The sequence below is a fragment of the Gopherus evgoodei genome, chromosome 7, assembly GCF_007399415.2.
Source record: "Gopherus evgoodei ecotype Sinaloan lineage chromosome 7, rGopEvg1_v1.p, whole genome shotgun sequence".
Taxonomy (NCBI): Eukaryota; Metazoa; Chordata; order Testudines; family Testudinidae; genus Gopherus; species Gopherus evgoodei.
The window spans coordinates 3,854,236-3,877,298 of NC_044328.1; the positions used below are offsets into that span (position 1 = coordinate 3,854,236).

At 60.9% G+C, this 23,063-nt stretch overlaps 2 protein-coding genes across 11 annotated transcripts in view; one reads left to right on the plus strand and one right to left on the minus strand.

Annotated features, from left to right (window-relative positions):
• The first annotated feature begins 255 nt into the window (after nt 1-255).
• MRPL43 (mitochondrial ribosomal protein L43) lies at nt 256-11,775 on the plus strand. The gene is made up of 3 exons (XM_030569307.1): nt 256-416; nt 2,441-2,547; nt 11,531-11,775. Exons 1-3 carry the CDS (start codon nt 286-288, stop codon nt 11,758-11,760), a joined length of 468 nt encoding a protein of 155 aa, XP_030425167.1. The 5' UTR covers nt 256-285; the 3' UTR covers nt 11,761-11,775.
• Nucleotides 11,776-18,743: 6,968 nt separating this feature from the next.
• SEMA4G (semaphorin 4G) overlaps nt 18,744-23,063 on the minus strand; it is a 94,365-nt gene continuing 90,045 nt past the window's right edge. For 6 of the 10 annotated variants that reach the window (XR_004001227.1, XR_004001228.1, XR_004001229.1 and 3 more), the window contains exons 16-17: nt 21,260-21,396; nt 18,744-19,828 (exon numbers count right to left, since the gene is read on the minus strand). The gene's annotated coding sequence lies outside the window, so the exon portion shown is untranslated. Of the gene's footprint in view, nt 19,829-21,259; nt 21,421-23,063 lie in introns of all 10 variants that reach the window. The other 4 variants (XR_004001231.1, XR_004001230.1, XR_004001233.1 and 1 more) reach the window with 4 other exon arrangements.

The window sequence follows — 23,063 nt, forward strand, 5'->3', positions numbered from 1 at the left end:
GTAGCCCCCTAACCCCCCCGTACCCCTCCCCCTGCCCCACTCCTGCCCTCCCGCAACGCCCTGCCGCCTGCAGCCCCCTCCCTTCGCGCCACCCCCCGCCCCGCAGCCCCTCCCCGGCGCCGACCCTGCTCCCGCCCCTCAGGCCGGCGGCCCCCGCGCGCCCCCGCCCGCTCTCGAGCTCCCCACGTGCCGCAGGAAAGGCGCCATCCGACCCCGACCCCGGAATCACAACATCTCCACGTCACTTCCGGGGCGGGACCGGAGCCGGAAGAGCGGCGCGGCGCCATGACCGCGCGGGGGACTCCGAGCCGCTACCTGAGCAGCGTCCTGCGCAACGGGCTGGGCCGCTACGTGTGTCAGCTGCAGCGCCTGAGCCTGGTCTTCAGCCCCGGCGGGCAGACCTCGCGCGGGGCCAGGTGCGTCCCACCGACTCCTGACCCCTGCACTCTGACCTCTAACCGGGGCGGCCAGGTGCTGTGACCCCCTGACCCCAGCACTCTGACCCCTGACGGGGCAGCCAGGTGCTGTGACCCCCGCACTCTGACCTCTGACGGGGCAGCCAGGTGCTGTGACCCCTGACCCCTGCACTCTGACCTCTGACGGGGCAGCCAGGTGCTGTGACCCCTGACCTCTGACGGGGCAGCCAGGTGCTGTGACCCCTGACCCCGGCACTCTGACCTCTGACGGGGCGGCCAGGTGCTGTGACCCCTGACCCCGGCACTCTGACCTCTGACGGGGCAGCCAGGTGCTGTGACCCCTGACCCCAGCACTCTGACCTCTAACCGGGGCGGCCAGGTGCTGTGACCCCTGACCCCGGCACTCTGACCTCTGACGGGGCAGCCAGGTGCTGTGACCCCTGACCCCAGCACTCTGACCTCTAACCGGGGCGGCCAGGTGCTGTGACCCCTGACCCCTGACGGGGCAGCCAGGTGCTGTGACCCCCTGACTCCGGCACTCTGACCTCTGACGGGGCAGCCAGGTGCTGTGACCCCTGACCCCGGCACTCTGACCTCTGACGGGGCAGCCAGGTGCTGTGACCCCTGACCCCAGCACTCCGACCTCTAACCGGGGCGGCCAGGTGCTGTGACCCCTGACCCCGGCACTCTGACCTCTGACGGGGCAGCCAGGTGCTGTGACCCCTGACCCCAGCACTCTGACCTCTAACCGGGGCAGCCAGGTGCTCTGACCCCTGACCCCTGACGGGGCAGCCAGGTGCTGTGACCCCCTGACTCCGGCACTCTGACCTCTGACGGGGCAGCCAGGTGCTGTGACCCCTGACCCCAGCACTCTGACCCCTGACGGGGCAGCCAGGTGCTGTGACCCCTGACCCCTGACGGGGCAGCCAGGTGCTGTGATCCCTGACCCCTGCACTCTGACCTCTGACGGGGCAGCCAGGTGCTGTGACCCCTGACCCCAGCACTCCGACCTCTAACCGGGGCGGCCAGGTGCTGTGACCCCTGACCCCGGCACTCTGACCTCTGACGGGGCAGCCAGGTGCTGTGACCCCTGACCCCAGCACTCTGACCTCTAACCGGGGCGGCGAGGTGCTGTGACCCCTGACCCCGGCACTCCGACCTCTAACAGGGGCGGCCAGGTGCTGTGACCCCTGACCCCGGCACTCTGACCTCTGACGGGGCAGCCAGGTGCTGTGACCCCTGACCCCAGCACTCCGACCTCTAACCGGGGCGGCCAGGTGCTGTGACCCTTGACCCCGGCACTCTGACCTCTGACGGGGCAGCCAGGTGCTGTGACCCCTGACCCCTGCACTCTGACCTCTGACGGGGCAGCCAGGTGCTGTGACCCCTGACCCCGGCACTCCGACCTCTAACCGGCGCAGCCAGGCGCTGTGACCCCTGACCCCGGCACTCTGACCTCTAACCGGGGCGGCCAGGTGCTGTGACCCCTGACCCTGGCACTCCGACCTCTAACCAGGCAGCCAGGTGCTGTGACCCCTGACCCCGGCACTCCGACCTCTAACCGGGGCGGCCGGGTGCTGTGACCCCTGACCCCTGCACTCCGACCTCTAACCGGGGCGGCGGGATGCTGTGACCCCTGACCCCTGCACTCCGACCTCTAACCGGGGAGGCCAGGTGCTGTGACTCCTGACCCCTGCACTCTAACCAGGGCAGCCAGGTGCTGTGACCCCTGCACTCTGACCTCTACCCCGGGGCGGGGGATAGGTGTGTACACCCAACCCCTGACCCCCAGGCGCTCTCACCACTCACCAAGGACCCGTTAAGATCTTTGCACTAAGCTCCTACTCCCTGCACTCAGATCTTACATTCTGGCTCCCGTATCTCACTCAGCGAGCTGCCAGGTGCCACGTGGGGGGAGCACACCTGCACCCTGACTCCTTCTGTAAGGTGGGTCGCAGAGCTCACACATAGATGTTACAGTACTGACCCCTCACCTCTGATTTCTCCCTGCTTTTTTGTTGTAGAGGCTACATAGAAGAGAAGGTGTTGGACTTTGCCAAGCAGAACCCTGGCATTGTGGTGTATGTGACCCCACAGAAATGCCGAAGTCCCACAGTGGTCGCAGAATATTGTGAGTATGAAAAATGCTGCTTCCACCTTAACTGAAGGGGAGACTTGTTGAGAACTTCCCTGTTATTTAACAGTCATCCCAGAAAACAGGGGGTTTAAAGCCTCGCACTGGCGGGTGCTTCCTCCCAGATCAAAGAGGCTTGAATGAAAGGGAAGAGCTGTATGAAGGTAAAAGATAAATCCACTTTTAAAGTGGATTAAGTTAAACCAGAGCTAGGCATTCTTACTCTAGAATAAGAGTGTCCACACATGGAATTATTCAGGCCTAGCTATAGTGCTTTACATTTACATGCTATCTTAATCTGAATTTTCGAGCATAGACAAGCCCCAGCTTCTAGGTGTATGACAATGGACTTCTCTGGCAGTAGAGCTGTGAGTCTTTTGTGGATGGAGAGAATCAAACTCTACCAAGTAAAACTATACCCAGACCAGACTGATGGCTGGATTTGGGGAATAAGCTTTTGGAAGTATAGTGCTGTTATATTGTGCTGTCAGAGTGCCCAAGAAAATGATGGCTTTTGTTAAATGGACACCCAGTTTAGTCATAGTCTGAAAATTATGTATCTGTTCTTAAAGCAACAAAGAGAACTAACAAGAAACTAGAAGAAAGTTTGTGTGATCTTGCTTTTGACAGCGCATATGCCTCATGTACTCCAACTCCCCTGGTTTGGGTCTCTTGCAGCAGCAAAGAGAAAAAACAATTTAAAAATGTGATTGTAAGACTGCAGCAGTTGGTCAGGACCAGCTGTAGGACCTGCAACTATATTTAAGTCAGTGTTTGTCAGCTTGAAATCCATGAGAGACAAGACAAGTGAGATAATTTTTTATTGGCCTAATTTCTGTAGGTGGAAGAGACACAAACAAGCTTGCAGCCTGCACAGAGCTCAACCCGGAGGAACAGCTCTGCATAGCACAAAAGTTTGTCTTTGTCTCTTCCCCCAACAGAAGTTGGTCCAGTAAAAGTTATTACCTCACCCGCCTTGTCTGTCTCATTTCCTGGCAGGTATGTGGTTATAGCAACACGGCTAATTTGAAATCTAGGCAGTTTCAATGGGCTTTTAACATCTTGCCAGGGAAGTACTATCTTGGCATCGCAGTACATGTTCTGAAGGGTAGGTGGTGCCATCTCCCTAGAATAGATTTCTCAGATGCACAAAAAGACGGTTACTCACCTTTGTAACTGTTGTTCTTCGAGATGTGTTGCTCATATCCATTCCAGTTAGGTGTGCGCGCCGCGCGTGCACGTCTGCCGGAAACTTTTTACCCTAGCAACTCCAGTGGGCCGGCAGGTCGCCCCCTAGAGTGGCGCCACTATGGCACTAGATATATACCCCTGCCGGCCCGCCCGCTCCTCAGTTCCTTCTTGCCGGCGACTCCGACAGTGGGGAAGGAGGGCGGGTGTGGAATGGATATGAGCAACACATCTCGAAGAACAACAGTTACAAAGGTGAGTAACCGTCTTTTCTTCTTCGAGTGCTTGCTCATATCCATTCCAGTTAGGTGATTCCCAAGCCTTACCTAGGCGGTGGGGTCGGAGTGAGAGGTCGCGGCCTGGAGCACTGCAGATCCAAAAGCAGCATCATCTCTGGACTGCTGGACCAGGGCATAATGTGAAGCAAATGTATGAACGGATGACCAGGTCGCTGCTCTACAGATTTCGTGAATGGGCACTCGGGCGAGGAAGGCCAGCGAGGATGCCTGTGCTCTGGTAGAGTGAGCAGTCACTCGGCCCGACGGGAGTTGGGCCAAGTTGTAGCAGGTCCTGATGCAGGACGTAACCCATGATGATAACCTCTGAGAGGAGATCGGTAGCCCTTTGACCCTGTCTGCCACTGCCACGAATAACTGAGGGGACCTACGGAAGGGTTTTGTCCTGTCCATGTAAAAGGCTAGCGCCCGTCGGACATCTAGCGAGTGAAGCTGCTGCTCCCTGCGGGACGAATGGGGCTTAGGGAAGAAAACTGGGAGGAAAATCTCTTGGTTGACATGGAAAGCTGAGACCACCTTAGGAAGGAAAGCAGGGTGCGGCCTCAGCTGTACCTTATCCTTGTGGAAGACTGTATACGGCGGGTCCACCATGAGGGCCCGCAGCTCTGACACCCTTCTAGCTGAGGTAATGGCCACAAGGAAGGCGGTTTTCCATGAGAGGTAAAGCAGGGATCAGGTAGCTAAGGGCTCGAAAGGAGGGATCATGAGTCGGGACAGGACCAGGTTGAGGTCCCATGAGGGGGCCGGAAGGCGAATTTGGGGGTAGAGCCTCTCCAGCCCCTTCAGGAATCTCGCCACCATGGGGTGAGAGAAAACAGAACAGCCGTCCACGCCAGGATGAAAAGCGGAGATGGCAGCGAGGTGAACTCGTAGGGACGACAATGACAACCCCTGGGTCTTAAGGGACCAGACGTAGTCCAGAAGAGTGGTGACGGGAACCTCCATAGGACGAAGAGCTTTCTCTACACACCAGCGGGAGAAGCGCTTCCACTTGGCTGTGTAAGTCGCTCTGGTGGAAGGCTTTCTGCTGCCTAAGAGAACCTCGTGGACCGGGGTGGAGCACCGCAGCTCAGAGTCAGTCAACCATGGAGGAGCCACGCCGTGAGGTGGAGCGACGGAAGGTCCGGGTGATGGAGCCTGACGTGGTCCTGCGTGATGAGATTCCGATGAAGAGGCAGGGTAACGGGGTTGGTCACTAAGAGGTCCAACAACACGGGGTACCAGTGCTGCCTGGCCCATGCCGGGGCTATTAGAATAAATTGGGCTTTGTCCCTGCGCACCTTGATTAGAACTCTGTGAATCAGGGGAATCGGCGGGAAAGCGTAATGGAGGTGTGTTGTCCAAGGGATCAGGAATGCATCCGCGAGAGACCTGGGCTCCCGACCCTGGAAGGAGCAGAATGTTCGACACTTCCTGTTCATCCGGGATGCGAAGAGGTCTATCCGGGGACGACCCCACCTCTGGAAGAGTGAGAGGGCGACGTCCGGACGGAGGGACCACTCGTGTGAGAGGAAGGATCTGCTCAGCCGATCCGCGAGGGTATTCCGCACTCCGGGAAGGTAGGAGGCGGACAGGTGAATAGAATGGGCTATGCAGAACTCCCAGAGACGTATCGCCTCCAGGCAGAGGGGAGAGGACCTGGTGCCGCCCTGCTTGTTGATGTAGAACATGGTCATCGTGTTGTCGGTGAATACCGCAACACAACGACCGTGGAGGAGATGGACAAATGCTTGACAAGCAAGGCAGACCGCTCTCAACTCCCTTACATTGATGTGGAGGTTGATCTCTGTCGGGGTCCACAAGCCCTGAGTCCTCTGGGTGCAGCAGTGAGCTCCCCAGCCCAGGTCGGAAGCGTCTGTGGTTAGGGATGCGGAAGGCTGGGGCGGATGGAAGGGGAGCCCCGCACACACCACGGATCGGTCCAGCCACCAGTGTAGAGAGTCCAGCACCGCCTGACGGATGGTGACGACGGAATCCAAGGACTGTTTGGTTGGTCGATACTGAGCAATCAATAGGGCCAGACACGTTCGGATTGAGGTCAGCGGGGCCGCTTGCAACCAGAGAATAATGTCTGACAATGACCGGAACCTGGGCGGGGGTAGCAAGGCCCTGGCGTGGGTAGAGTCTAGAACAGCTCCGATAAACTCTATCCGCTGCGTGGGGAGTAGAGTGGACTTGTCGGTATTGATTATGAGGCCTAAAGCTGCAAAAAGGGAGCTGATCCTGGTGACATGATCCCTGATCTGTTGCTCTGACGTACCCCTGATCAGCCAGTCGTCCAGGTAGGGGAAGACGTGGACATGGCATAGTCTGAGATGAGCGACGACTACTGCCATACATTTTGTAAATACTCGTGGGGCCGTAGAGAGGCCAAATGGGAGGACCGCAAACTGATAGTGCTGGCGGTCGGCCACAAAGCGGAGGAAACGCCTGTGATGGCGGGCGATAGCAATGTGGAAATAGGCGTCCTGCATATCGAGGGCGGCGTACCAGTCTCCGGGATCCAGGGATGGGATGATAGTTCTGAGGGACACCATGCAGAACTTCAACTTCACGATGTACTTGTTGAGTTCCCGCAGGTCGAGGATGGGCCTGAGACCGCCCTTGGATTTGGGGATCAGGAAATAGCGGGAGTAAAACCCTTTGCCCTTCTCGTTCTCCGGAACCACCTCTATGGCTCCTTTGGTCAGGAGCGTGTGCACCTCCTGACGGAGGAATTGCTCGTGAGAGGGGTCCTTGAAGAGGGACGGGGAAGGAGGGTGGGAGGGTGGGGGTGAAGAAAATTGTAGGCGATAACCGTCCTTTATGGTGCGTAGGACCCAGCGGTCCGATGTTATTTGGGACCATGCCGGGAGGAAAGAGGAAAGGCGGTTGGAAAACGGCAGGAAAGGATCCGTAGGGGAGGCTGGTACTGCGCCCTCGGGCGCACCTTCAAAATGAGGGCTTAGGCCCTGGGGGGGCCTTAGTGGGACCCTGATTTTGTCCCGCCTGACCTCCCGACTGCCTGCGGCGGTTGTTCCTGCCCCGGCGTCGCGAGGGGTCCTGTATCGGGCGGAACAGGGGGTATGGACGCCGCTGCTGCTGCTGGTTCTGTTGTCTGAAGGACCTGCGTTGGATCGCCGGAGTATGCATTCCGAGCGACTTTATGATGACCCTATTATCTTTTAAGTCCTTCAACCTAGGGTCAGTTTTGTCGGAGAACAGACCCTGGCCCTCGAAGGGGAGGTCCTGGATCGTGTGCTGGAGTTCCGGCGGAAGGCCGGAGACCTGCAGCCACGAGAGGCGCCGCATGGTGAGCCCGGAAGCCAGGGTTCGCGCGGCCGAGTCAGCGGCATCAAAGGAGGCCTGGAGTGATGTTCTCGCCACCTTCTTGCCCTCGTCCAGGATGGTGGAAAACTCCTGGCGTGCGTCCTGTGGCAAGAGCTCCGCAAACTTCTCCGTCGCTACCCAGGTGTTAAAGGAGTAGCGGCTGAGGAGAGTCTGCTGGTTGGATACGTGGAGCTGTAGAGCCCCTGCCGAATAGACCTTGTGGCCCAAAAGGTCCATGCGCCTGGCCTCCCTTGACTTAGGCGCCGGGGCCTCCTGTCCGTGGCGCTCCCTGTCGTTCACCGACTGGACCACTAGAGAGCAGGAAGTCGGGTGAACGTACAAATATTCATACCCTTTCGATGGAGCCATGTATTTCCGCTCCACTCCCCGAGAGGTCGGGGGAATGGAGGCCGGTGACTGCCAGATGGTATTGGCATTATTTTGTATGGTCTTCATGAAGGGCAAGGCAACCCTGGTTGGTGCATCGGCTGCCAGGATGCTCACAACTGGGTCCTCCACTTCCTCTACCTCCTCCGCCTGGAGGTTTAGATTTTGAGCCACTCGGTGGAGGAGATCCTGATGTGCCCTTAAATCCAATGGCGGGGGGCTGGAGGAAGAGGTACCGGCCACCGCCTCATCCGGGGATGAAGATGAGGAGACTCTGGGCAACAGAGTATCGACGGGGGGTTGCACAAGGGGCTGCACCTCGGTATCCTGAGGGAGCTCCGGGTCCCAGGAAGTGTCCTCCGTTTGTGGAGAGAGGGGTGGCCTGGACACCGTAGCCTCCGGTGGTCTACGCTCCGCCAATGGACGGGGGGGTGATCTGATGAGGACCTTGCGCCTGGGCGTATGCCCACGGGGTCCAGAATCCCCACTGCGGATGTCCTCTATCCTGCTCCGGGAAGCGGTTTTCGTGCATGTCGAGAGCACTATCATCAAGGGAGGAGACGGAGGGCTCCAGAGCAGGCCAGGGAGGCGCTGAACTGGAATGGTACAGCGCCGCCGGTGCCGCGACTGACGTTGCCCTCGGTGCCGGGGGCCGGTGCCGTGACTCATACCGGGGCCGGGACCGAGATCGAGAGCGGCGTGATGACCTGCGCCGAGATCACGACCTGGAGCGGGAGCGATGACGATGTCTGGAGCGAGATCGCAACCTTCTGGAGGCCCGGTGCCGAGACGGCAATGGAGACCGGGACCTACTACCAGCGCGGTGCCGGGAGGTCGACCGGGTGCGGGACCTGCCACCGGTTCGGTGCCGGGAGGTCGACCGCGGTGCCAAACGCCGAGGTGAACGACTCCTGGAGGCTCGGTGCCGATGGTGAGATGAAGCCGATCGGGACCGGCCAGATGGTGATCGGTGCCGCGAGTACGACCGGCACCGTCTAGGCGATTGGTGCCGGGACTCCGAGCGGTGCCCCGAGCGTGAGCGGTCACACCATCGGGGTGATCGGCGTCGGGACGCGGGAGAGGATGGACGAAGCATCGGCTTGCCCGTGGAGACTATGCGTCCCGTGGGTGGTTGAGTTGGCTCCGTGAGAGCAATCAAGTCCCGAGCCGAGGCGAAAGTCTCCGGCGTTGACGGGACCCTTAGCTCGACCCCTGATCGTATTGGGGAGCTAGGAGGAGCTGGACTCAACGGACCCTCCGGACCCGGAGTCGACAGTCCTGCAGGCGGTGCCACGGCTAAGGTAGGAGCCGGGCGGTCCACTCGGGTCTGCCTGGGTGTGGAGACAGACGTCGAGGGACGTAGGTCTGTTCCCGGTGCCGGAGATGGTTGGTGCCGGGGAGTCTTGCCGGTGCCGGCGCGGTCCGGTGCCGGAGCCGAAGCGGTGGACTGCGCTGCCGGTGCCGGAGAGAGAGCCGCTTCCATGAGAAGGGCGCGGAGACGTTGGTCTCTTTCCTTTTTTGTGCGCGGCTTAAAGGCCTTACAAATGCGGCACTTGTCACTAATGTGCGACTCCCCCAGGCACTTCAGGCACGCGTCGTGGGGGTCGCTTGTAGGCATCGGCTTCTTGCAAGTCGAGCACTGTTTAAACCCCGGCGAGCCAGGCATGGGCCCGGTGCCGGGTGCCGGGGAGGGCAACAGCCCACCCACAGGCAATGTTCAATAACTATTTACAAAACTTAACTAACTACAACTATACTGAAAAGGTAACTATACTAACTGAGAAAAAAGGTTTTATAAGCCAAACGACGAGGAGAGCTAGGGACGTGGAGGTCAGCGAACCGCACTCCACAGTTCCAGCAACCGACACGGCGGTAAGAAGGAACTGAGGAGCGGGCGGGCCGGCAGGGGTATATATCTAGTGCCATGGTGGCGCCACTCTAGGGGGCGACCTGCCGGCCCACTGGAGTTGCTAGGGTAAAAAGTTTCCGGCAGACATGCACGCGCGGCGCGCACACCTAACTGGAATGGATATGAGCAAGCACTCGAAGAAGAATAAGACAAAAAGCAGAGTAAAGAACTGTATCTGGAGAAGAAAATGCAAAGCACTCAGCATTTTGCTGTGGCTGGAAAGGCTGGAGAGGTATCAACATGGGATCACGTGTGGAAATGCATTGATCTGAGACATGTCCTGAGGGGAACGCGTTACCCGGCTGTGTTCCATTCGCTGAGCGCTCATTAAGATCGCTCCTATCCTGGAGAAAGCCAAAGCCTCTTCCCGCAGCAGCAAAGGGGTTAACGGCCACAAGTGCCATTGACTCTCCATAGCCAGTGGGAGGGTCTCGGGAAAGACTCATGGCCCTGGATCTCCTGCATGGGCTTCGCTGCATGTTCTCCCCTTGGTCATGCTGGAAGGGCTGCTGAGTTCACCGCAGGGACGTGGGTGGTGTTACGGGGAAACAGGAGTCCTTTGCTGGACTTTAAGCCAAAAGGCCAGTGGTGTTTCCTGTCTGGCTCTTTATAAGGTGCCTGGGCAGTGCATGGGCTGCGGCTTCCCGTCAGCCCATCCTGACTGACACCTCTGAATGCAGCTGGCAGGGGTATTGAGGCCTGCAGCCTGGGTGCAGTGAGCTGGCGGGGTCTCAGCTGGGGCCCAGCTGCCTGCATTGCCCCCAGTGCCATCGCAGCACTCCCAAAGGTGGCCAAACCCATGCCGGAGCCCTTCAGATGTTACTGGCCCATTCAGAACCACTCTCCGACGCTCAGCAGAGGCAGGCACCTTGGAGCAGGGAGAGCCTGCCCTTTCGCTAGTTGGAGCTCTCCTGTTTGGCTCCTCCCAGCCGGCCCAGCCCCTTTCAGCAGCACAGCTACAGAGCTCAGCAGACAGCACTGGCTGAGCAGGGGGGCTGCGGAGGGTTTTTAAAAACCAGGCCATGAAGAACCACAGGAGGCTCTAACGCAGGGTCGTGGAATGGGACCTGCCGCTGCAGATCGCATCACGCAGGGCTAAGAATAGCAGCTGCCCGTCTCCCCGGCTTGCACAGGAATCGCCCCAGGGTCTGGCAGGAAGGGGGCTTGCCTGGGCCAGGGCCGCTTTGATTCCTGGGAGGGCCAGGCACACAAATGGTGGGAGGCAACAGGGAGGTGAAGACGGCCCCCTCGCTGTGCTGTGCCAGCACATAGACACACTGACAGTGCCGAGATAGGGGCCTTCCTGCAGAGCCCACAGGGGCACGAGCCCTGTTATTCCTGGGGGGGTGGGGGGGACTGGACGGGGATAACTCAGGCAGCCGACAAGATGCAGATCCTTGTGCCCCCCACTGGGGGCAGAGCAGGCAGACGCCCCCTCAGCCCAAAGCTAGCAGAAGTGTAGGAGTCTCTCCTGCATCCGTCTCCGAGGAGTAGCTGGGTGGGAATGACAGAGGGGTCTGGCTTGCAGCCGCGTGCCCAGACCTACAGCTAAGCAGGCGTGGATCAGGGTGATATTTCAGTGTCCAAATTCCAAATGGGGAGGGTGATCTACCGCCCCAAGCCCCCTGCAGTTTAAATTGTTTCTCCTTTGCATCCCATCCTCAGTGTTGTGCAGTGTTACTGTGCGCGGTCAAACAGCTGCCCCATTCCACCCCAGAGGTGGCTGCATTTCAGCGGTTGGGGTGGGGCGGGGGAGTCCATATAGCTCACATTGGGATCCCTTTAAATGAGGCGCTGCAGATGTGCTTTATTACTAGCCTTGCGTAGCCTGCGTGTCTGGCAATCAGAGCGGGTCTAGGCCAACTCCCTGGGCTCTTCTCTTTCCTTCCAGTGAACGGAGCAGTGAGGGAGGAGATCATCGCTGACAGGACAGTGGCTGAGATAACGCAGCTGGTCCAGAAGCTGGCCAACCAGTCAGGGCTGGAGATCATTCGTATCCGCAAGCCCTTCCACACGGACAACCCCAGCATCCAGGGCCAGTGGCACCCGTTCACCAACAAGCCGAGCGCCCTCCCCATACGGAGCCTCCGCAGGCTGGAGCAGCAGCCTAATAAAGTGTGACCTGCTGGAAAGAGAGTGTGACCAGGCGTGCTTTTTGTGTGTGCGCGCGCGCGAGGGGGGATGACACATCTCTCGGGTTCAGACCCAGGGATCCATAGGTTAAATACTTCTGAGAAGTGTCCACCCAGCCCATCATTAATAGTAACGCTTGGAACTACAGGGGCCATGCAACTGAACCTCTCCAAGCACTTATACCCCCTGGGATTCAAAGACCCCTTATCCCACCTTGCACTTGGGGCAATAGAGGCACAGAGAAGGGAGGAGTCGTGTCCATGGTCACTCAGCAGCAAATAGAACCAGGAGTCCTAATTCCTGTTGTGCCTAGTAGTCAGCTGCCCTGTTCCACCCCAGAGACAGCTGCATTTCAGGGGGGTGAGATCTCTATCCCAAGAGCGTGTAAAGCACACAGGGATCAGGGAGCTGTGGAGGCAGCTGTTCTTTCAGTCCCAGCCCCCACACTCACCTTCGCAAAGTCCTGAACTTTTCTCCCATCCCAACTTTCGGGCGTTGCAGTGTTACCTCCCAGGCCTGGGCCCACGTGGGCTGTTCGGGGGGATAAATGAAGCGTTTCTTGTCGAGGGAGTTTTCAAGTTCCCAACAGATGTGGTTCCCCCCCCCTCGCTTGCCCTGGGGGAATTCCACAGCCAGGCCATTCTTCACGTTGCTTCGGGGAGGCTGCTGCTGATTTCCTGCGGCAGGAAGCCTGAGCAGTGTTTCTCGCTGTGACAGCGAGACAGGACAGGCCTTCAGAGCGACGGCTTCCCCCCCCCCCCAGCCCGAAACAGCCAGACGAGGTGCAGAAATCAGGTCCTGCTGCAAGACTGCTGCAGCTCTGGAGAAAACCCCAGATCTTCAGGCCATGGACTGGGGGGAGGGAGGGACTGCACGGACCCAGAGGCCGGTGCAGTCAGGTGGTAGATGGCCAGTTGTTCACCAGGGCTCCCTCAGCCTCGCTGACTGGAAGGGGGATTGGGGAGGGGGCTCTGTCACGGGGAAGCTGGGCCGGCTGCTGGGCAGCCCCCTGCGATTGGCCTCGGGTGGGGGGTGTATGCACCTTGGAGGGATTTCGTGCCAGCGAGGGGCCTGGCCTCAGCAGAGCAGGGACAGGAGAGTTGAGTCACTGGCAGAGGAGCTGCAGCAGCTGGTTCCTCCCCACGCTGGCCCACCACCATCGGGGGCTTCTACTGTATGGACAGGGCAGGGACCACCACCCACTCACCAGCCCTGAGCGGTGCCCGGGACATGGACCCCACAGGCCCCTCCTGGGCGGGGACAGCACCCAGGCAGGCTGTACCACGCTCCCCTGAAAGTGGCGGGTGGAGTGCAGCCCACACACCCCCAGCCACTGCTGAAGCATCTGGAACCTGGCTGCTGTCTCGTGAGGAGGATGGGCTCAGCTCCAGTCAGGGCAGGGGCACTACCGTGGGCTGTGTGGCCCAGTAGCCCTTCCCTCCTCCCCCAGGGAGTGCTGGGCCCCCTCCCCTGCTGCCCCTGGACAGTGCTAGGGAGGAGGGGTGCTTGTGGGCTGCAGATTGGGGTGGGGCGTCCTGGCTTTAATGCTCCTGCCCCTTCAGCCCTTCCCCAGCCTGTGTAGCCAGATGCCTAGCCCCCTCCTGTGGGTGTGAGAGGGGGCAGAAGGGGGAAGACCAGACAGGAGCCAGGGGCATCACCCCAACAACTAGCAAAGGCCACTGACCAAGCGCTAGGGGCCTGCTACCCCCCCATTCCCTGAGCATGATTCCCCCGCCCCAGCACAGGGCTGTGCCACCCACCAGCCCATCCACCTCCTGCCCTGTGGCCTGCCCCCCAGCCATCCCAGGGCCCAGTGGGGTGGGCAGGCCCTGCTGCGCTGGGTCAGACAGTGATCATGCCCTATCACCAGCAGGAGGCACCTGCAGGGCCTGAGCATGGCACTGGGCAGACCCACGCCAATCCAACCCCCTCCCCTTGGTTGGGGGTCCTGGGCAGTGCCACCCCAACCCCCCTCCTTGCAGGGCAGGTATTGGTACTGAGCCTCCCGCCCGGTCAAGGTTGGCACATCCAGGCCGTCCCTGGCAGCTCCTGTCTCCTGCCACCCCACCTTGCAGCACTGGCCCACCCAGGCCTGCTCTGCCTTCCCTGGCTAAAAGGATGCCCGGCTCCCCCTCTCTCCAGGGGGGCCCACACCCTCTTGCCCTGGCTGCATCCAGCATGGCATGACAGCGCTGGGCGCGGCCAGCCCATGGGGCAAGGGAGTTTGCAGCCCTGCCAGGTTTCCAGGCCCCGGGGATGGGGCGGGCGGGATGCCCCTGCCAGCTCCGTAGTACAGGCCCAGCTTCAAGCACCCCAGCAAGGGGCTGTCGCTCAAACAGCTGGGGCATGGCTCCAATTAACGCCCCTGGCTGAGCCTCCCGAGGGAGAATCTCCCAGATAAACAATGCTGGGGATGGGCTGGGGGTGCGCACAGAGCCCCTGCCATGGGGGTGGGGAATGGGGGACCTGGCATGGAGGAGGGGCACAGAATCCCTTGACGAGATGTGGGGAGGTGCAGAGAGCCCCTGCTAGCGAGCAGGGGCCACACAGAGATGGGGGGGCAGGGAGGGCTGAAGCACCCCCTCCCTGCTAACAAACATCTCCAGCGTCTTTCATCCTGCAGGATCCCCAAGGGCCCCAGAGCACGAACACACCACCCACTGCTGAAATGCGACCACTTCTGGGGCAGGCCGTGGCTGCCACTTTTAACAGTGCTACATAGTTTAGGCCAGGAAGTCCAGCCATGCTCCAGCGCCCGGGGGGGTGTGTGTGCAATGGCCCGAGTCAGCACGTGGCCCGGACACCAGGGCTCAGCCCCCCCGTGTCAGCGAGTGGTCTTGGGCCTGGCACCAGCTGCTGCCCGGGAGCAGGTAGCAATCCTGCTTTGCCTTCCTCCCGCCAGGTCTCCTGGCTCCTCAGGCCAGCTGAGGCAGAGAACTTTGCACTAGCTACTCCTCACCCGCCCGCATGGCGCAGAGCAGCCCCAGGTGGGGCAAACCAGCCTTACCCATGCAGGGCCCCATGCTCTGAGCCGTCTCTCCCAGCACACACGGCTCCCCTGGCCCCCATACCCGGGGTTTATAAGCCAGCTGGCCACTCACAGGGCTTGGGCAGCCAGCCCCTTAACCCTTCCCTGGCTGGGCTGTGCCTCTCCTGCCCCAAACCCTCACACCTGGAACCTCCCTCAGCATCAGAGCAGAACCGTACACCTTGGGCTGGGTTCAGCCTGTGAGGTCAAAGAGGCCAGATGCCACGGTGACAGGCACGGTCTCAGAATCTGAATAGCAGGGAGCCGCCAGCCAGTGGCCAGATCCTCAGCTGGTGCTAATCAGCACAATTCCAGTGAGGACAACATAGCTGGCCCAGTCTCCACCAGCGGAGTTCACTGCCGTCGTTAACCCTTGAACCTACCGAGGGCACTTAGAAATTACAGTGCCGGGCCTCACACCAGTAGCTAACAGCCACATACTGCCTCTTATACTGTAGCAGAGATGGTCCAATGGACCCTCGCGGGGTGACCCCAGGGCTGTCCCAGTACAATGACCAGAGAGAGCTGGTTCCCTGGTTTGAATCCGGAGGGTCTGTAGTGCCCTAATGAATGGTGCCCCTTTACCCTTGCAGCTCTTCATCCCACCCCAGCAGTGCCAGACCCTAGCAGAGAATGGACCCCCGAGACCAGACTCACACCACACCGGCTCATTCAGACAGATCCAGGTTTATTGAGCAGCAAGGGGCAGAGGCCACCAGGTGCACGGTGCTGTACGCTGCCGCTATGACTGTCCATGGTGGAATGTCACTGAGGATGAGCCAGGCTGCTGGGCAGCCGGGTTGGTACATTGGGTTTAGCTCAAGCTGTCTTGGAGCTGAGGTGCTTCCGTTTTGCAGGGCTCCAGCCCTGTCTCTTCCCAGGGGATCAGCCATGGACTCAGCCCCGGCCACGCCGATGCCTCCCTCCTCTTCCCATCCCAGGAACCAGGCACCGAGGCTGGCTGATGATCTGTGCAGGAGCAGGGCTACCACCCCTTGGCACGCACACACCGCCCTGGGTCTGCACTTTGCTCCCTGAGACATGCTGACCGGGGGCTTTCCCTGGCATGGCTGGGGAATGGGTGAGGCCCCGCAATGCTGGGGTGCAGGGCACAACAGCAGCCTTGCCAACCCTGCAGCAACGGCCCCGGACGGCTACAGCAGCGCCTGGGGCCACTGCTGTCGGATCATCAGCCGGCTCGCTCTGCATTTCTACCACGCTGTCCCAATGCCAGAGGCCCCCCCACTGCACCTCCCAACAGCAGGGAGGGAGAACAAGTATTTCCCCCACCCCCATCCCCTTGTAACGAGAGCAGTGGGGGCTACGCAGGCAGGTCTGCTGGGCAAACATCTCTGCTCCCAGCCACAGCAGGGTTTTGAAGCAGCTTTACAGGTGGTTCTCCCTCCACCCTGCCCCGAATACCAGGGCAGCCTGGTAACAGAGCGAAGGCCAAAGTCAATTAGCCAGGGAGAGCTGGTGCGAACTCCCATGGCGTGAGAGCCTACGAAGCCTCCCGAGGAGAGCAGGCCGGGGCTCTGCCAGGCTGTGGGAACGTTGCCCCGAGGGACTCAGCGCCAGCCCCAGGGCTTGGGCCCCTTCCAGCTGCACGGGCAGACCATGCTGGCTGGGCAGGGGGAACGGCGTGACGGGCCTTGTCTCTCTCTGAGTGGCGGTGATGTTTGAGAGACGATGCAGTAACTCGCACTGCCTAGAGAGCTGGCCAGGTACCACTGGAGCCAGGTGTGTGTGCGCGTTGCCTTAGCCAGGCCGTCTCTCTTGCTCTCGCCAGGATGCTCAGGGACATCTGCCTGTGGCTGTTCTGGAGCCGACTGTCCCTGTGTTTGAAGCGCCGGTTGTCGCCGGCTGTTCCCAAGCCACACTGGAGGCCTGGGCGCCGAGTGCTCTTGTTAATGAATCAGTCATTTTGCACCAGACAGCAGCTCTGCGGGGGTGAAGCCGTGTCGAGCGGGGACGGAGGAGGCTGTGGAGCTCAGCTGGGAGCTGGTCTCTCTCGGGACAGCCGAGCGCAGTCCCAGGCGCCGTAAGAACAAACCGAGCAGAGGGCCGGTCTCTGGCGCGTGTCGCACACCCGCACGCTCCTGGGGTCAGTGGTTGGACTAAACCCAGGATATGTGCACGGCGGGGGCCAGAACTCCGGCGCTCGTGCCCCCAAAACACAGCCCCTGCTGCTGGAGCTGAAGGGAACCCCCCGGAGCTGCACTCAGGCATGCTAGTGAGTGGGCACGGTCGCACGGCATGTGTCTGCTAGTCTAGCCCACAGAGCTGAGTGCGCACACACACACACACACACACAGTAGGGCCTGGCACAATGCCCTCCCCTGCCCAGCTCCGTTCTGGCCTTATACAGGCAGGGGGCGTTGCGGCCGCATGGGCAGGAAGGTGCCACCGGGGCAGGAAAGACCCTGGAGACAGACAACAGAAGCCAAGAGGAGCTGGAATCTGGCACCAGCGCCCAGCTACACCAGTGTAACCCGAGCCCTGAACTGGGACAGGGCACAGGATGGGGCCCTTCCCTGGATGTGAGGATGGAGGTAGGTGTTTGCTTGAGGTCCACATCACCCTGCCCTCTCACCCACCCCGTCCTCTGTTGCTGAGCCTGGCTCCTGGGATCTTGGTTCCCAACGGCTGGTGGGGCCTGGCAAAGTGAGGGCCCTGCCACAGGTAAGAGGTGAAAACCGAGGGGCTGGGGTGGGTGCATCCGTGACAACACTTAGGGCAGCCAGGCTACAGTGCAGCAGGGCACAGGGCACCCCATGGCGAAGAGCCGGGCAGCCCCAGGCCAGAGCGGGCCAAGCTCAGGGCTCCAGGTTGGGCCAGCACAGGCTGGGGGCAGGGAGGGCTTTAAGCTGTACCCCGGACCAGGCGGCTCCCCCATCATGAACTCAGCTTGTTCCAGTACAGCAGGGTATGTGCCCGTGGGGCAGACCAAGGCAGAAGCTGGGCCACAAGCAGAGAGCTGGGGTCTGCCCATGTCGACAGCTGCCACCGGCAGTGGTTGGTCTCGCAGGTTGGGCACCAGCGCTGGGGAGTGACAGCCGGTGGGGGGGGGGCAGGACACATTGAGATCACCCGGGGTCAGATGCAGCTCACAGGGCATCTGGGCAGAAGCTGGGTAATGAGGAGATCCCGTGCAGCTGTGGCTGGGTGTGAACCCTCGCACACACCCCCACCACGCTGCAGTGACCCCCCACACACCACTCCACCCCCACGCTGCAGTGACCCCCACACGAACCACTACACCCCCACGCTGCAGTGACCCCCCCACACCACTCCACCCCCACGCTGCAGTGACACCCATGCACCACTCCACCCCCACGCTGCAGTGACCCCCACACACCACTCCACCCCCACGCTGCAGTGACCCCCCCCACACCACTCCACCCCCACGCTGCAGTGACACCCACAGGTACCACTCCACCCCCACGCTGCAGTGACCCCCCACACACCACTCCACCCCCACGCTGCAGTGACCCCCACACGTACCACTCCACCCCCACGCTGCAGTGACCCCCACACGTACCACTCCACCCCCACGCTGCAGTGACCCCCCCACACACCACTCCACCCCCACGCTGCAGTGACCCCCACACGTACCACTCCACCCCCACGCTGTAATGACCCCCACACGTACCACTCCACCCCCACGCTGCAGTGACCCCCACACGTACCACTCCACCCCCACGCTGCAGTGACCCTCACACGCACAACTCCACCCCCACGCTGCAGTGACCCCCACACGCACAACTCGACCCCCACGCTGCAGTGACCCCCACACGTACCACTCCACCCCCACGCTGCAATGACCCTCACACGCACAACTCCACCCCCACACTGCAGTGACCCCCACACGTACCATTCCACCCCCACGCTGCAGTGACCCTCACACGCACAACTCCACCCCCACGCTGCAGTGACCCCCACACGTACCACTCCACCCCCACGCTGCAATGACCCTCACATGCACAACTCCACCCCCACGCTGCAGTGACCCCCACACGTACCACTCCACCCCCACGCTGCAATGACCCCCACACGTACCACTCCACCCCCACGCTGCAGTGACCCCCACACGCACCACTCCACCCCCACGCTGCAGTGACCCCCACACGTACCACTCCACCCCCACGCTGCAATGACCCTCACATGCACAACTCCACCCCCACGCTGCAGTGACCCCCACACGTACCACTCCACCCCCACGCTGCAATGACCCCCACACGTACCACTCCACCCCCACGCTGCAATGACCCCCACACGTACCACTCCACCCCCACGCTGCAATGACCCTCACATGCACAACTCGACCCCCACGCTGCAGTGACCCCCACACGCACCACTCCACCCCCACGCTGCAATGACCCCCACACACACCACTCCACCCCCACGCTGCAGTGACCCCCACACGCACCACTCCACCCCCACGCTGCAATGACCCTCACATGCACAACTCGACCCCCACGCTGCAGTGACCCCCACACGCACCACTCCACCCCCACGCTGCAATGACCCCCACACACACCATTCCACCCCCACGCTGCAATGACCCTCACACGCACAACTCCACCCCCACGCTGCAGTGACCCCCACACGCACCACTCCACCCCCACGCTGCAATGACCCCCACACGCACCACTCCACCCCCACGCTGCAGTGACCCCCACATGTACCACTCCACCCCCACGCTGCAATGACCCTCACATGCACAACTCCACCCCCACGCTGCAGTGACCCCCACACGTACCACTCCACCCCCACGCTGCAATGACCCCCATACGCACTCACTCCGCCGTGACTCTCTCCCCACCCCCTGCCCTGCGACCTGGCTGCAGCCTGGCATTGCTAGGTTCTCCAGCAGATGGAGGGGCCAGGCACAGCTCTCCCCACCAGGTCAGGCTGTGTTGAAAGCCGGCATCCCTCAGGCACTGCAGCTCAGGGCCCTGCATCAGAGCCAGCCCCTTCCGGACCACTGCGACGACTCTTCGTTCTGCACAGACTAACGGGCTCCTGCTGAGAGACACAGACAACGGCTTCTGTCAAGGCATTTGCACAGAATGTGCAGCAGAGTCCCCAGCCCAAGCAACACCCCCCTGCACCTCCTGAGCTGAGACATTCCCTGCAGCACAGGGACACCCCCTGGCACCCCCTAAGCGGAGCAGGACACCCCCTGCCATTCAGTGCCTCTTGTAAAATCCAGTTCCAGCTCCAGGGCCCGGTCTAGCTCTAGCCCCTCTCCTCAGGAGGCGGGTTTGGGCTGTGGCACTGCACCCGTCCCCCCCACCCCATGTCAGCTCCTGGCTCCTGGGCTGGCTGGGCACGTCCTGCCAGTGCTGCACGGTGCCTTTCCCTCTCCGTTATTTCTGTAGCCCCCTGTGACACCGGACACAGCCTTCCAAACCAGTCCCTCCCCCTGCCCGTGGGATGGGCACTGGCGCCAGGAGGCTGGCAGTGGGAGCTGGGGTTAGGAGGCCGGCAGGGGTAGGTGGGAGAGAAGCCAATAGCAATGCCCACAGGGGTGTCAGGAAGTGGAGGGGAGATCCCTCTAGCATGCTGCCTTGCTGCGAGCAGTGGCCATGGCTGGTTGGCAGGCGGCACTCTGCCCTGGCGTCCCGGCTGAATTCCAGCAGGGGTGAGTACATCCCCTGCCCCGGGATCTCATAACTGGAATCTGCAATGGGGCTGCCCAGCCTGTCCCAAATTCTGAGTGGCGCGGCCCCGCTGCTAATGGAGGCCAGGACCCAGGGCTTTGCTGAGTGCTTTGGGGGTGGCTCCTGGAGATGTGGGCGTGCCCCCTCCCAATATCACACAGGTTTCTGCGGGCAGGTCTCCGCTCTAGCCACCAGAGGGCATCCTTCCAGGGCAGGGCGGAGGCAGGCTGCTATGGGGAGCAGCTGAGGAGGGGGCCATGGGTCTGGCTCCTGTCCCCAGATCCGCTCGGTCTAGCCAAGCCGTTCTGGCCTGGGGAAGGGGGAGCCCAGCTGCCTCGGGTCAGTGATTCGTTAATGAGCTGGAGGAAAAGGGCCTTGTTTGGCACAGGCCCCTGGGGGAGGCTGGGGGTCTGCAAACCCGGCATGCCCAGACCCAGCTCCAGGAGGGGGCTGGAACCAGCCCTGCTGCCCAGCTCGAGGCAGAGGGCACTGCGCTGGAATGGCTCATGCAGCCAGGTGGGACGTGGGCTCGACCCCATCAGCAGGAGCTGGGCGAGCCTGGCGCTGACGGGTCCCGCTGCTCCCGTCTCCTCCTCCACCCCTCGCCTTGTCCCCACTTCCCAACAGCTCCTGACCCACTCCTGTCTGGTGCCTATACTGCTGCCCTTCTCCCTTGCCCGCCCTCCACCAAGGCCACCCCAAGCTGCCACCCGATTCCCTGCAGACGGGCTCCCCTTCCCACAGGCAGGGACCGACCTGCCGAGACCCTCTGCAGTGCCCACACGGATCCTACCTGGGGCCGCGTGCCCAGCGCTGGAGCTGAGATGCCATCCCGCGCTGAGCCACTGCCCGCTCCTCACCCCGCCGCCTCCCAGCTCTCTCCGACGCCGGGTTCCCCGGCTCTGTCTCTCGGTCCGGTGGGTCCCGTGTCTGTGGCACAGGAAAAGGGGGGCACTGCAGAGGCAGCCCCCCCATTTGATCGCTGAGCAAATCACAGCTTGTGAAGAGGGGGTGAAATTCTCAAGCAAGTTGGGGGTGGAGGGGTTTGCGGCGATTACTTTGCATATGCTCATACCCAGCATGTCCCTGTGAATGCCTGTAAGCAGGCAGTGGGTGCTGGAGGCTGGGCTCTGGGAATACACACAGGCATCAATGTGTTTGAGACACTTCAGCGCATGAAGGTCAGGGGTGGCTCCAGGCCCCAGCATGCCAAGCGCGTGGTTGGGGCGGCAAGCCGCGGGGGGCGCTCTGCGGGTGCTGCGAGGGCTGCAAGCAGGCTGCCCTCGGCAGCTTGCCTGAGGAGGGTCTGCTGGTTCCGCGGCTTCGGAGGACCTCCTGCAGCCACACCTACGGGAGGTCCGCCAAAGCCGCGGGACCAGCGGACTGTCCGCAGGCAAGCTGCGGAAGGCAGCCTGCCTGCCGTGCTTGGGGTGGGAAAATTCCTATAGCCACCCCTGATGAAGGTTCCCCCATCCCAGACCCCAAATTGGGCCCTACGCCCAGATCCAATTGTTTAACTGCTTTAAAGTGGTTCTGCTGTGCTGGGGAAAGATCTTTGCATGCACGGACCTCAATGTGCTCATCCTGGATAGTGCATACAGGCCTGGTCGCCCCATCTCAAAAAATGGATCTGAGAATGGGAAAAGGATCAGGAAAGGGCAACAAAAATAATGAGGGGGATGGAACAGCTTCCGTATGAGGAGAGATTCAAAAGTCTGGGACTGTTCAGCTTGGAAAAGAGACGACTAAGGCGGGATATGACAGAGGTCTGGAAAATCATGACTGGCGTGGAGAAAGTAAATCAGGAAGTGTCATTTACTCCTTCTCATAACACAAGAACCAAGGCTCACCCAAAGACATTACTAGGCAGCGGGTTTAAAACAAACACAAGGAAGTATTTTTTCCACAATGCACAGTCTACCTGGGGAACTCATTGCCACAGGATGTTGTGAAGACCAAGACTATAACAAGGTTCAAAAAAAGAGCTAGATAGGTTCCTGGAGGACGGGTCCATCAATGGCTATAAGCCAGGATGAGCAGGAATGCAATCCCATGCTCTGGATATCCCTAAATCTCTGACTGCCAGAAGCTGGGAATGGACAGCAGCAGATGGATAACTCGATAAATTGCCCAGTTCTGTTCATTCCCCCTGAAATACCTGGCGTTGGCCACCGTCAGAAGACAGGACACTGGGCTAGACAGATGACCCAGCCTGGCCATGTTTATGAGCCCTGATACTCACCTGGGGTTTCCCAGGCCTTACCGAAATTCACATACTGACTAAAGCCCCGCAGAAGCCAGGATACCTCGGCAGTACACACACAGCCCGGTGTCAGGGGCAAAGCTAGGCCGGCTCAAAGAGCCAGGTGGCTACTCAGAGCGCGGGTGTGAGGGGCATTTCTCTAGCTAACACCCCAGGTCTATCGCATCCTTCAATCCGCCTTGCTGGCCTGTTCCTTTGCCGCCTGGCTTCCCACAGGGCATGGGCGATCCCACTAGCTTGGCACCTCTGCCGACTGAACAAAAAGATGCTCTTAAGCCAGCCAACAGCTTCCAGGCCTCAGTGACAGGGCTAGATCCTCCCGGGTATCTCTCCT

Bases quoted from the DNA above. Each gene is read 5' to 3' on its own strand.
- MRPL43 (XM_030569307.1), top strand. From the start codon at position 286: ATGACCGCGCGGGGGACTCCGAGCCGCTACCTGAGCAGCGTCCTGCGC. The intron at 417-2,440 runs GTGCGTCCCACC...TTTTTGTTGTAG, and splicing joins CAGACCTCGCGCGGGGCCAG to AGGCTACATAGAAGAGAAGG. The intron at 2,548-11,530 runs GTGAGTATGAAA...CTTTCCTTCCAG, and splicing joins CACAGTGGTCGCAGAATATT to TGAACGGAGCAGTGAGGGAG.